General features: G+C 36.1%; 1 protein-coding gene and 1 pseudogene across 13 annotated transcripts in view; both read right to left on the minus strand.

The window, feature by feature from the left end:
• The window catches only part of LOC308631989 (large ribosomal subunit protein uL23-like), a 491218-nt pseudogene that overhangs the window by 344158 nt on the left and 132512 nt on the right, over positions 1–14548 (minus strand). The window lies entirely within an intron of this gene.
• Positions 1–14548, minus strand: part of ESCO1 (establishment of sister chromatid cohesion N-acetyltransferase 1) — a 107049-nt gene that overhangs the window by 65336 nt on the left and 27165 nt on the right. For all 12 annotated transcript variants that reach the window (XR_014018406.1, XR_014018407.1, XR_014018408.1 and 9 more), the window contains 2 exons: positions 7154–7255; positions 4658–6759 (listed from right to left, as the gene is read on the minus strand). Coding sequence is in view for 8 of the 12 variants with exons in the window: in XM_081263582.1 (XP_081119708.1) it covers positions 4658–6166 (1509 nt within the window). In the remaining 4 variants the exon portion in view is untranslated. The remainder of the gene's footprint in view (positions 1–4657; positions 6760–7153; positions 7256–14548) is intronic.

The raw sequence follows: 14548 nt of genomic DNA on the forward strand, positions 1-14548 counted from the left end.
ATTCCTGAGTCTCTAAGAATCTTGTCAAAGCAGTTTATTAATAATAAAAGATACTCTAAATTCCATCATCATTGGTTATCTCACAGAAATGACAGAGGAAAACAGTTTTGTGTGTATTTCAACTGCTACAATGAATGTGTAACATTACTTTGAAACGTTTATTTTTGAAAAAATTAAGATTAAAAACAAGAACAATGACGTTACCTACAACTCTACTTTCCATTAATAAGAAGTTAGTAAGTTATTGACTTAAAAAGCAGACCATAAAATAATTGAGCTTTAAAATTCATAGCGTCTTAATAATTAAAACTCAACCCAAGGGACTGGGGTTGTAGTTCAGGGTAAAGCGCTTGCCTAGCACATGTGAGGCACTGGGTTCTATCTTCAGCACCATATAAAACTATATAAATAAAATAAAGGTACTGTAATCGTCTACAACTAAAAAAGCCCAAGGCTTCAGGTAAGTTTCACTGGATGCTTAGCTTTATAAACATTATTTCACAGCACTTCAGATATTGACACCAAATAATCAAAAGAGCAAATTTATGGGTGTCCACAGAAAAAGTTTTTAATGTTCTAAGAGTTGTAGTTTTTTGTTTTTGTTTACATTCTCCTACCTCCCCAAGTATAAATCTGGCTAGCTCTGAAGCCAGCCACTCTCACTTTAAATCACAGATTCATTACTAAAAATGTCACTCAGGTTAAATTAGTTAAATCTCTAAGTCTCACTTTCCTCACCTGTAATATGTGAATAACAATTGAACTTACACTGTATATTTTGGCTGAGAATCATATGAAACTGTTGTCTGCCTACAAAAGAGCCAGTACTTGGACTGGGGCTTCAGCTCAGCATTAAGAGTTGCTTGCCTAGCATGCACTCAGTCTGGAGTTGGATCTCCAGCACTATTCTTTGAAAAAAGAAAGGGGGAGGGACAGTATTCACTAAGTTAATGGTTTGATCATGTTACTTCAACCTTTAATGTTTAGGGAATAAAGAGAAATTCCTAAGTGATTTCTCAAAGTAAATTCCTTAAAGTAGGAAACCCATAATCTCTTTGCACCAGTAGACATTCAAGCATGTCTTGAACTGATATGGTCATCAACACATTTCCCAATCACCCTGTGACCGGTAGCACGTTTTTCATAATGGAGGAAAAAAATTGGAAGCAATCTAAAAGTCCTCTTATATAGAAAAGGATAATTTTGTGGTATATTTCTTTATAGTTATTATAATATCCAAGTATCAAATATAATGCTGATTGTATAAAAACAAGTTGCAAAAAAATTTACATATTCATGTTATTATCATGTTATTATTTAAAAATATATACAGGGTGTGGTGATGCATGCCTCACCTCCAAGATACTCAGAGAAGACTGAGGACTACAAATTTGAGGGCAACCTGGGCAACTTAATGAGATCCTGGGAATATAGCTTAGTAATACAATGCTCCTTGAGTTCAATTCCTAGTCCTACACAAACACAAATACATGCATACAAACTTAAAATACAAACAAAGCTAAGTATATCTTATGGAAACATACACAAAATCATAAACATAAAGATGATTGAAATCAACTTAAGGAGTATGTTTAACTCAGGGGGGAGAGAGGAATGGAATGAAGAGGAAGGCACAGTCTTCACCAGCAGCTATAATATATATTTTGTATTTTGAAGGACCTAAAGTAACTCAATAAGATATTCATTTTTATCAAATCCAGGTGGTAGACACAAAAGAGTATGTTACTCTCACTTTATTCTGAATGAACATTCAAGAATTTTAAGCCCACCTCAGCAGCTTGGGAGGCTGAGGAAAGAGGAGCACAAGTTCAAGGTCAGCATCAGCAATTTAGTGAGGCCCTTTTCAACTTAGCAAAACACTGCTCAAAAAGGGTTGGGATGCTGAGATGTGGCTCAGAAGTCAAGACCCCTTGGGTTTAATTCCTAGCACCAAAAAGAGAATTTTAAAACAAAATTTTTTAACACAAGCTTCTAGGCCTGCTTCTTAAGAGAATTGCATAAACAAAGCACTTTTCAGTAAATATCTTATAGAAGGTCAAAATAATGTGATCTAAGTAAACATCTCTATTCTTATACAGATGGCACAAATCAATGAATTAAATTCTCATTCTTCTGCTTTCTAAATTTTCAAAGATTTTTAAGTAACACTCTCCAGTCACACCTGGAAAAAAAAAAATCCTAAATAAAAAACCACCCCATTTCTGCAAAAGATCATATTTTTTTCTTTTTTCCTATGTTGGGAATCAAACCCAGGGCACTGAACATGGATAAACAAATGATCCTTCTCTGAGCTACATCCTGAGTCTAATAACTTAGTACTCAATACCACTGCTTACTATTTATCTCTAATTATTACCACTATTTCATATAATCTTTCTGAATAATCCTCTTTTGCGGGGGAGGGGATAATGGGATTGAACTCAGGGGCACTCAACCACTGAGTCACATCCTCAGCCCTATTCTGTAGTTTATTTAGAGACAGGGTCTCACTGAGTATCTTAGTGACTCGCCGTATCTGAGGTTACTTTGAACTCTCGATCCTCCTGCCTAAGCCTACTGAGCCACTGGGATTACAGGCATGCACCACCACACCCAGCTGAATAATCATCTTTTAATTGATGACTATTTGTATAGAAAATAAAATCTAAGAGTATCATAGGTATCTATTCTCTTTAAGTTCACTTTGATTCTCAGCCCAAAATATAAAAGACTAACAGACAATCATATATTTTCATAGTTTCTGGCATAAAGCCCAGACTTCTAATTCACTCAGATTTGCTTCCAGATCTAATGAAGTAATTTTCAAACTTTTAGGGTCACTTAACTTTTTTCTTATGATGACTTTTTTTTTTTTCTGTACTGGGGATCCAACTCAGGGCCTCACACACATACTAGGGAAGTACTCAATCACTGAGCTATATCCCCAGCCCTCATGAAGACTTTTTTTGTTCAAAGGATTTTTTAACATTCAGAGTATGTTGTATAAAGAAAGCTGTACTGAAAATTAAAACACCTCAATTCTAATCCTATGTGTGCCACCAAACGTGACTACTCAGTTATCTCATTATAAAATTAATACAAATTAATTTTTTCATCTGTATTATAGAGCACCAGGGTTCTATGCCTATAAAATTTCTGCTTATTGGTTTTATATATTGGTGTTCCACAAATGACTTACTTCAGGAAGGGCTGAGTTGCTTTTATAAAGTATAAAACTTTCCAAGATAACCACTAAAGTTTCTTTTCAGATATAAGATGATGGTTTTCAATTTATTTTTTTCATTTTAAAAATTCTTGGCCACTACAACTTTATTCTCAGACTGATTCATACCTTTCAGACATGTCAGTTGCCAATTATCCAAAATGGCTACACAAATCAAATCAGAAGGCTTTTTTTTTTTTTTTGTACCAGGGATTGAACTCAGGAATACTCAACCACTGAGTTACATCTCCAGCCCTTTCTGTATCTTATTTAGAGACAGGGTCTCACAAAATTGCTTAGAGCCTCGCTAAACTGGCTGAGGCTGGTTTTGAACTCTCTATTCTCCTGCCCCAGCCTCCCGTGCTGCTGGGATCAGTGGCGTGCACCACCTTGCCCAGCTCAAAAGGTACCCTTTTAAAGATACTTTTCAATTATATTAGACAAAGGTTGCTTTGTCTCAGTTGAAATTAATTTTTTTTATATAAAAACTTTTTTTAGTTGTTGATAGACCTTTATTTTATATGCGATGCTGAGAATCAAACCCAGTGCCTCACACATGCCAGGCAAGTGCGCTACGGCTGAGCCACAGCCCCAGGATCTCAGTTAAAATTAATTTTAACATCTTTTTAAAAAAATCTTTTCTTTTTTTAATTGTAGATGAACATTATACCTTTATTTTGTTTATTTATGTTTAGGTGGAGCTGAGGATCAAACCCAGTGCCTCACATGTGGTAGGCAAGCACTCTTACCACTGAGCTACAACCCCAGCCCTAATTTTAAAATCTTGATCAAAATTGAACCCAAGAATAAGTTTTAGATTTTAGTCACTAAGAAATACTTTTTCCAGGTGCAATGGCTCAGTCCCATAACCCCAACTACTCAGAAGGCTGAGGCAAGAGGACTGCAAGTTGAAGATCACCCTTAGCAACTTTGTGAGATCTTGTCTTGAAATAAAAGTATAAAGGGATGGGGATGTAGCTCAATGGTAAAACATCCCTCGGGGTTAAATTCCCTATACTGCCTCCTCCCTCACACACACACACAAAAAGGTAGAAGGTATCTTTCAGTGGTACAGCAACTTGCCTAGCAGGTACAAGCCTCTGGGTTCAATACCTAGTAATACAAGGGGAAAAAGTATATTTTCTGTGGTTATAATTAGTAGAAAAAGAAGTAATCATTATGGTAAATTTAAAAGAAAAGCTGCAATTCAACTGGCTTATGTATTTTGAAAAATAAAAATGAAGGGTGAAAAAAAAAACACAAGATGAATCCACATGAAGGTGAAACATCTAAAGGAGTCATTAAGTTCTATCACTACAAGACTGGGTTAATAATTTTATGATTTCATTCTCAAGCAAAAATATGTTATAAACACTTATTTCTTATTAGAAAGTACTCAGGCTACCTCTAATGCACATAATGAAAATTGATTACCTTATCTGGTATTGTCTCAAAAGAATGTTTCATCTGATTATCCAATAGTGGGTCAGGAGATTTTATCGGATTATCCAACTGACAATTTTCAATAGCCCTTTTTGTTGTTTTATTAATTTCACCTGTAATATCGTTAATTTTAACTTCTTCAGATTTAATTTCTTTCATTTTTTCCTGTCCACAAGTTACATTTTTATCATGTGGCTTGGTCCCTAAAAATGCACTTTGAGTCACTACATGATGCATTTCTAAAACTGGTGGTGAAAAGCTGGTTTGTAATAAACCCAATTTAGGGGTTTGAGAGTCCAATTTATTTTGCTGCACAGAGTTAAATTTTGAGAGTTTAATTTTAGTCCAGTTGGAGTTCTTCTTAGTTGCACTGTTAATTCCATTTAGTATACATTTCACAGGCTTTGTTTTTCTACTAGGAAAGAAACGATTACACTGCACATCCTGATTTGTTTCCTTTTGATGAAGTATTTGTCTTTCAATATCAGACTCTTCCAATTTTACTTCTGTAGTTTTCTCCTCCTTTATACTTTCCACTTGTGAAGATTCCTTTTTTACCTCTACAGTATCTGATTCAATTTCACCAGCAATTTCTTCACAGAGCTGGAGAATGCTACCTCGTTTGCTCTTTCCTGCTTGCTCCAACTCATTATCTACACTTTGTTCAGGCACTGATGGCTGTTGACTTTTTTGGGATTTTGTGCTAGTATTCACTTGTGTATGAACTGACTTCATTTCACTCTTTTTACATACCACTGAAGCAGCCACTTTTGATCTTTTTGTCTCAGAAGTTAGAGGCACAGGTTTTATTTCTTCTTTTCTAGTAGACTTCTGAAGACACTTTTCAGATCCTTGTATGTACTGAGAGCTACAAGTAGTCTGATGTTCTACTTTGCGTTTTTTTCCTTTTGGGGAATTTATTACCTCATCAACCACTGAATTTGCATCCTCCTTACAATCAGACTTTATTTCCATTACTTTTCTTTTCACATGCTTTTGACTTGTTTTAAATTTATTAGATTTACTTTGAATATTGTTACAGTGTTCTTTTCTTGTTGGTGGCAAACTCTGTTTAACTGCTTGAACTCGACCATGAATCTCTCTACTACGCAAAGACCTTGTTGAGCACTCAGTTAACTGTTGTAGTCTTTGTGATCTCCGGTTAAGCTGCTCATTTGCTTTAGGGGTTTCATGTGCTATTTTTTTCTGACATAATTTTTTTTTTGTAGATTCTTGTGACTGCCCCTTCACAGTTAACATACTTTTATTATCAGAGGAGGCTGCCTTTGCTGACCTTGTACTCATGCGGGTTCCCAATTCAGGCTGATTTAGCTTACTTTCCTTTGGAGATTTAACCAGTGACTTTATAGTTTCCTTTGAACCTGACTGTTTTGCTAGATTGTTTTGAGAACCTTGAATTTCTATTTTTAAATGCTTGTCTTCACTTTCTTTAATAACTTTGGAGGAATTTTCTTTTGATTTCTCCTGAATGGACATCATTCCTGAGTCTTCCTTTGCTGGGTAATTTTTAAGAGGATTTTTGTGTCCTGGTTGGTGCAAATGCTGAATATTTAGTATTATTACTGAGGAGCAGGTCTTAAAAAAAAAAATCAACTTTAACTGATGCTAATATACATTTTCAACAAAAATACTAGTCTGCTTCAAGCAAGGTTTCTGTCATTCCTAGGACACAAGAAAGCTGGCATGAGTGCTGATATCTGCTTTACACTGGACAAGGCAATAAAAATTTGAAGAAAATTTAATTCCAATTTTATATTTTCTTATGTTTTTGATGAAAAGAAACTTAATTCACATTCAAATTTGTTTTGTTAATTTCAATTAATTTTAGTTTCAAGCCTAGCTCTGTTACTGGAGGAGTTATTTATCAGTAAACTGTCTGTTTTGACAAAAGTTTTGAAAACTTTCTTCTTCTGAAATCTATAGTTACTGGACTTTGATTCATTTGAAACATGTCTTATGGCTAAAACGTTTCGTTTCTTGTGTGCTGATTCTGTTGGTTTGCAGTTCTTAATTAACCTCCTTTGTTTAACAGAATACTCTATTAACATAGATTTCCTTTTGTGCTGCCATTTCTGAAAAATTTAAAAAAAATAAGAATTAAATTTTGTACAATCCACAAAATAAGAGCAATACCAAATACTATAAAGAAATAAATGATTTAAATAAAATCCTCCTTTTGAAACATTCACTGTGTATAATTAAGACTAACAGAAGAAAGGATACCAAATAGGTTCCTACAAATGATCAGTAAGGGGCTAGGGCTATGGCTCAGAGATAGAGCGCCCGCCTCGCATGTGCAAGGCCCTGGGTTGAATCCTTAGAACCACATTAAATAAATAAGTAAAATACAGTTATTGTGTCCAACTACAACTACAAAAAATATTTTAAAAAAGTAATAATCAGTAACTTGTCTTACATAAAACATGCAATAGTTGAAAATCGACTTATTCTTTCAGGTTTACTTACAATTCTTTTCCAACAAGATAGAACTGATGTTTCAGCCACCATAACTCATGAAAATCTGATAAAACCATTCCTTATAATCTGCTTTAAAACATTACACAGCACCTAAAATAAAAAATATTTTAAAATGTTTTGAAAGACAAAAAGATGTAAACATCCATTTACCTCTCATCAGTCAAATATAACATTCTATAATTCTATGTTGTCCTACCTTTAGTCTTATTATTTTTTCAGAGCTCACTTAACACACAAGGCACTTAATTTTAATATTTCTACCTTAAAACTATGGTATATTCATCCAATGAAACAGTATGCATCCAATGGAATGGGGGCTGTGGAAAAAAGTTTTAAAATACAAAAACAATTCCTAACCTAAGAATAAATTGGATTAAAATACAAAAAACTCATAAAATGAATTAACCTGGTAAAATCCTATTTGAGCCCAGGTGCAGTGGTGTAGACCCGTACTCCCAGCAGCTCAGGAGGCTGTGCAGAAGGATAGCAAGTTCAAAGCCAGTCTCAGCAAAAGAGAGGCACTGAACAACTCAGTGAGAACCTGTCTCTAAATAATATGCAAAATAGGCCTGGGGATGTGGCTCAATGGTGGAGTGCTCCTAAGGAGTTCAATCTCTGATAGCCCCCCTCAAAAAAACCAAAAACAATAAACTCCTATTTGAGGAAAAACAGTTCACATATATACAAAAAAAAAAAAAAAAAAAAAAAAAAAAAAAAAAAAGCAGTTTTATTTTTAAGTACAAGATCTATTTCCATCCAAAATTCACAGACACAGGGATTAAAACAAAGTAAGACAAAACCACTAATCCAAAAGATAAAAAGTAAGAGAGCAGATATAATTTTTTTAAAAAATATGGGAGCTACAGAGGTCAAATAAAAACCTTACAAACTCAAGAAAACCCGAATCCTAAGCTAGAAAATGAAAACAGCTAAGAAGTTGAAATATGGACACTCAGATTTCAAGATACAGTATCTAAAGCTACAATGATGAAGACAGTATAATACAGTATTTATACCACACAACTCCCAACTGAGGAAACTGGTATTACCATATTCCAAAGGAAACAGGGATGAAATGGACTCCAAAGAAGCAGAAAAATTTTCACATTGCCATTCTAATTACTAGCACCCAGAAGACTGCTCCTGCATCACCCCCTAAAGACTGGATATAACTCTCTGAAGAGGAACAAAAGATCTTTGGTCTAGGGTTTCAACAGGAACAATTGAGAGTGGAAGTCATACTGATAATTAAGGAATACAAACTGATTGCTAAAACCTACTACCCTCCACCCACAGCTCTCAAGACAGGGATTAAGGAAAAGGAAAGAGAAATACAAAATCATAAGGGAAACACCATCAAGCCATTGAAATGCAAGATCAAGACAATGAGATGCTGAAAAAGTTGCAAACCTTGGTCCACCCCCTTGTAAAATGAGGGAAATACACAAGCACAGGAAAACTGGCACAAAATTGCAGCTCCATCCTGAATCCACCTCCAGTCCAGCCCCTGATACAGCCCTTCTATAAATATTGGACCCTCAGCCCAAGTCAGGGTTGCTTCTCATTCCCAAGACAGCTGGCAGTCTCCCTTGAATGTGTACTACCTTTCTAAATAAACCTCTGTCTATGCCTTTGCCTTGGATCATGATGAAATTCTTTCTGTAATGTATGCCAAGAACCCCGAGGGTCCTGAGTTGAGCTCCATCTCTCCTCCAGAGACATCTCTTCTCCCATGACACTCTGACTACTCAAAGCTACTAGAAAATAACAGCCAAACCTATATGTTCTGGAAAGGAAAACTGAAAGGAATCACCACAAACGCAAACACGAGAGGAAAAAAGGAGCTTTCAAGAAACAAATTTACAGAGATAAAAACTAAAAATAGCCAGGCGTGGTGGAGCACACCTCTAATCCTAGTCTGAGGCATGAGAATTTCTAAATTCAAGGCTGGCCTCAGCAATTTAGCAAGACTCAATCTCAAAATAAAAAATAGGGCTGAGGATATAGTTCAGTTAGTAGAGTGCTTGCCTCGCATGCACAAGGCTCTGGGTTCAATCCCCAGCACAACAAAAATAAATAAATAAATAATAATGGCTGGGGATGGGGGATGTAGCCCCATAATAAAGTGCCCCTAGGATAGCTCCCCAGTACAAAAAAAAAGTAAAATCAAAAGCATGATTTTAATATATATGGAAATGCAAACTATGTACAAGAGTCAAAGTGTTTTTCAAAAGAGGCAAAGGTGAAAAATGGACACTCAGATGTCAAGATATAGTTTCTAAAGCTACAATAATCAAGACAGTATAACAGAGATCAACAGAATAGAAAATCCAGATCCACGCATTTATGATTAATTAATTATTTGATTTGTTTCCACAGTACTGGTCCTCAAACCCAGGCCTTACTCATGGTAGGCAAGTACTCCACATCACTGAGCTACATCTCCAGTCCTTTTTATTTTATTTTGAGACAGGGTCTCACTAAATTGCCCAGGCTGGACTTGAACTTGTAAGCCTCCTCCTTAAACCTTGGGAGAACAGAGATTGGAGGCTTGGGCACCCTGCCCAGCTATGATTAACTTTTTTTTTTTTTTTTTTTGGTACTGGGGATTTATTAACCCGGGAGTGTTTTAACACTGAGCTCCAACCTGTTCTTTTATTTTTATTTTAAGACAAAGTCTCAGTTATTGAGGCTGACTTCAAACTTGCAATTCTCCTGTCTGAGCCTCCCAAATTGTTGAGATTATAGGCATGTGCCAACATGTCTGGCTGATTTTTGACAAAAGTACCATGGTGAGTCAATGGAGAAAAGAATGTCTTTTCAACAAATGGTGCTGGAATCATTGAATACCTAAATAAAAGGTAAGAAGGGAGGGGATAAACAATCTTCACTACCCATAAAAGTAATTTAAAGTTAATCACAAACCTAAATGTAAAACCACATAATTTCTAAAAGAAAAAAGGTAAAAATATTTGAGACTCTGACAAAGTATATGTATGTTTTTTGTTTTGTTTCTTTGTTTGCTGTGGTATTGGAGTTTGAACCCAAGGCATGCTAGTAAGCACTCCTGAGTTAAATCCCTGCCCGCCCCACCTTTGGTACCAGGGATTGAACTCAAGGACACTTAACCATAGACCCACATCCGCAGCCCTTTGTTGCTTAGGGCCTGGCTAATTTGCGAGGCTAGTTTTGAACTCACAATTCTCCTGCCTCAGCCTCCCAAACCACTGGGATTACGGACATGTTCCACAGCACCCAGCTCCCTAGTTCACTCAAAATAACTCCTGAAGTTATTTTAAGGCAGGGTCTTGCTAAATTCTGAGGCTGACCTCGAAATTGTGACCTTCTTGCTTCAGCCGGAGTAACTGGAATTACAGAGGTATCCCACTATGACAAAGTTTTTTTTTTCTTTTTTTGTGTAGGAAGAATTCTAGTCATTCCACATATGTCCACATAAAGATTTATTTAAAATCTTCCAAATACCTTTATACACAATAACCAAAATCTTAAAACAACCCAAATGTAAGGTAAATGGAAAACCAAAGTATGTTATCAATATAAAACTACTCAGCACGGGCTGGGGATGTGGCTCAAGCGGTAGCGCGCTCGCCTGGCATGTGTGCGGCCCGGGTTCGATCCTCAGCACCACATACCAACAAAGATGTTGTGTCCGCTGAGAACTAAAAAAAAAAATAAATATTTAAAAAAATTCTCTCTCTCCTCTCTCACTCTCTCTTTAAAAAAATAAAAATTAAAAAAATTAAAAAATAAAAAAATAAATAAAACTACTCAGCAAAACAATAGGAATAAATGATTAGCACATGAAACAGTATGAGTGAACCTCACAAGAATGCTATATTGGAGTGACAAAGATGAAATTTTTGCAGTGATGCAAATGTGTTCTATATCTTAACTGTAGTGGTGATTTCCACCAGTGTTTATTTCTGTCATAAACCACCAAATTGCAATTTTAAGAGGGTGAAGTTAATTGTACATAATTCATACTCTAATGAAGCCATCCAACAAAGAGCTAAACTAAAATTAATTTGTACCTAAGGCCAAGAAATATTATTAAATCAAAAAAGCGAGGTATAAAATGGTGTACAACACACTCCTATTTGTATAGAAAGGGAAACAGGAGATTATGGGAGAAAGGAAATACATATAACTATATGCTTGCTTGAGTAGAGAATAGGTGGAGATGTAAGAAAATAGCAATAATGATTTCTGGGGAAAACAACCACAGGACCAATTATCAAGAATGTGAGAAAAGCTTACTTTTCAGTAAATATTCATTTAATTGTGGCCCTGGGAATTGAGCCCAGGCTCCCTTCAGCACTAAGATACACCCTCAGCCTTCTTTGTTTTTTTTTGAGACAGGGTCTTGCCAAGTTACTTAGGGTTTCAAACTTGCAATCCTCCTGCCTCAGCCCCCTAGTCACTGAGATTACAGGCATGAACCACCAAGCCCAGCTCTTTTTTAATTTTGTATTTTGAGACAAGGTGTTGCTAAATTGCCCAGGCTGGCCTAAGACTCACAATCCCCCTAACTCCAAGCAACCAGGATTATAAGAGTACACTACCATAAGCACCCTAAATATTTTATTATGTAAACATATGCCATTGTCAAAAAATAAAAATTAAATTTCCCTGAAAATATAAAAATATCTAGCATACTGACTAATTATCTTGAGAGACATAAAATTATAGAAGTATAAGCAGTTTACCATAATGGAAAAACATCATATATCACCTTTTTAACTTAACTAATGTTGCCTCTAAATGATGTTTCTACTTGCTTCCTGTATTTGGAAATTAAAAAAAAGAGAGAGAACTCTATAGCTAAAGTAAAACAATCTACTGAAAAACCACATAATACTAAAAAATAGTACTGTCTTCAGATATACTAAAGTAACTTCGATTAAGTTAGACTTAGCAACTGCCTAATGATTTTTCATTATGTGAAACAACACTCAACTGCCAGATGACCATGATCACAACACATTGGTTTTTGTAAAAAAAAAAAAAAAAGAAAGAAAAATCACCACCTTCTACCCCAATTGCTACCTCCAAGAAAGAGGTGTACCCTCCTCCTTCCCAACTAATGCTGAGTTTGGTCACATTTCTTATTTTGGCCTCATGGTAGACAGAGTATTCATCCTTGACCCTATAACCTTGGTCCTGTTACCTGCCTTAGTCAAGGAGATGTTAGGAAGAAGTAATGCAAACATTTTAATGTCTTTATGCATCTGGGCTTGCCCTCTTATAGCTTTGTTACCACCAAGAGAAGAGTTTCACCAGGAAATTGCTGTCCCTCCAGCCTAGGCCACTGAACACAAAGGAGTAGAACTGAATCAATCTCCAAATGATGGGCCAAGTCAAACCTACACAGAGAAGTAAAGTCCACCTACACCCGCATGTTATAACAGAGCTGATCAGTCAAGCCTAACTTAAATTACCTCAGCCACAGGTGCTCTACAGCTGTGTTAGCAAGATTGATATTGTAAGCTACTACTGAGTTCTAGGAAAGTTTCTTGTACACCAAGAGTTGACTATGGGGCTGGGGATGTGGCTCAAGTGGTAGCGCGCTCGCCTGGCATGCGTGCGGCCTGGGTTCAATCCTCAGCACTACATACAAACAAAGATGTTGTGTCCGCCAAAAACTAAAAAAAATAAATATTTTTTTTAAAAAAAGAGTTGACTATGAATTTTTCTGGTTAGCTCCAAATTTCTCAAAGATTAAGCCTCACAGGAATAGCAAATTGAAAATCGGATAAAGCTCATTTATTTCATTTATTACTTTAGCACCAAGAATTTTAATTTTTAAATTTTTAAAATGATCAATTAGCTGGGCACTATGTGAAACTGATAAAGAAGAACCCCCCTGACCCAAGAGCTCGGGGCCAGGCAGAATTTTTTTTTTTTTAAACTAGGATTTAACCCAGGAGAGCTTTAACACTGAGCTACATTCTCAGCCCTTTTTGCTTTTAAATTTGAGAGAGGGTCTAAGTTAATGAGAGCGTTACTAAGTTGCTTAGGCAGGGCCTCCTCCTGCCTCAGCCTCTGAGATCGCTGGGGTTAGAGGCATATGCTGAAAGGTCCAGCAGACCCTGCTCTTAAAAAAAAGTAACAAATTAACTAGCTTACTTCTACTCCTTTCAATTTACAAATATTTTAATGTAACAACTGATTTGGGAGTTGGAATCAACTACAGATAGGAAGTGATACACTTGTCTACAGTGATTGTCAGTGATTGTCAATAGTCTATTAGGTATACTAAGGACCATTTATTTTTGGGGGGTGGGAAGCGCTACTAAGGATTGAACTCGGGGCACTCGACCACTGAGCCACATCCCCAGCCCTATTTCTTATTTTTTATTTAGAGACAGGATCTCACTGAGATACTTTGCACCTCACTGTTGCTGAGGCTGGCTTTGAACTAGCAATCCTCCTGTCTTAGCCACCCCAGCTGCTGGGATTACAGGTGTGTGTGTGCCACATGCCCAGCAGGACCACTTAATTTGTTTGCCCTGTAAGCTAAGTCATCATTAATGCAGCACTACAGAACTTAATAACTACCCTTTCTACACATAAAACCTTGCAACTGAGAACCAAAATGCATTCTCTAACCTGTTGACAAATTAACCCGACTCCTACTACATCCCAAAAGTATCTTAACAATGATATGAATTTGATACAGTTACCTCAAAGAAAGATTCTTCAACAAATGGTGCTGGGAAACTGTAAATCCATATGTAATCAGAGTGAAATTGAACCCTTATTTCTCACCTTGCACAAAACTAAACTCTAAGTGGAATTAAGGAACTAAGCATTAGACCAGAGATCCTATACTGGAAGAAAAAGTAGGCCCAACTCTCCATCATGTGGCTTAGGAACCAACTTCCTCAATAAGCCTCCTAAAACACAAGATGTAAAATCAAGAATCAATAAATGAGATTGGGAGGGACTGGGGTTGTGGCACAGCAGTAGAGCACTTGCCTCACAGGTGTGAGGCACTGGGTTCGATCCTCAGCACCACACAAAAATAAATAAAGTTATAATGTCCATTTACAACTAAAAAATAGATAGATAGATAGAAAGAAAAATAAATAATAAATAAAAAGGTATCGAACTAAAGAGCTTCTTCTCAGCAAAGGAAACAATAATGTGAAGAGAGGGCCTACAGAATGGGAGAAAATCTTTACCCCACACATGACAGAGCATTAATCTCCAGGATATATAAAGAACTCAAAAAACTTAATACCAAAAAAACAAATAACCCAATGAGTAAATGGGCTAAGGAACTGACCAGGCACTTCACAGAAGATATACAATTAATCAACAAATATATGAAAAAATATTTAACATCTCTAGCAATTACAG

Source organism: Spermophilus citellus (assembly GCF_964194105.1).
Source record: "Spermophilus citellus genome assembly, chromosome: 12".
Classification (NCBI taxonomy): domain Eukaryota; kingdom Metazoa; phylum Chordata; class Mammalia; order Rodentia; family Sciuridae; genus Spermophilus; species Spermophilus citellus.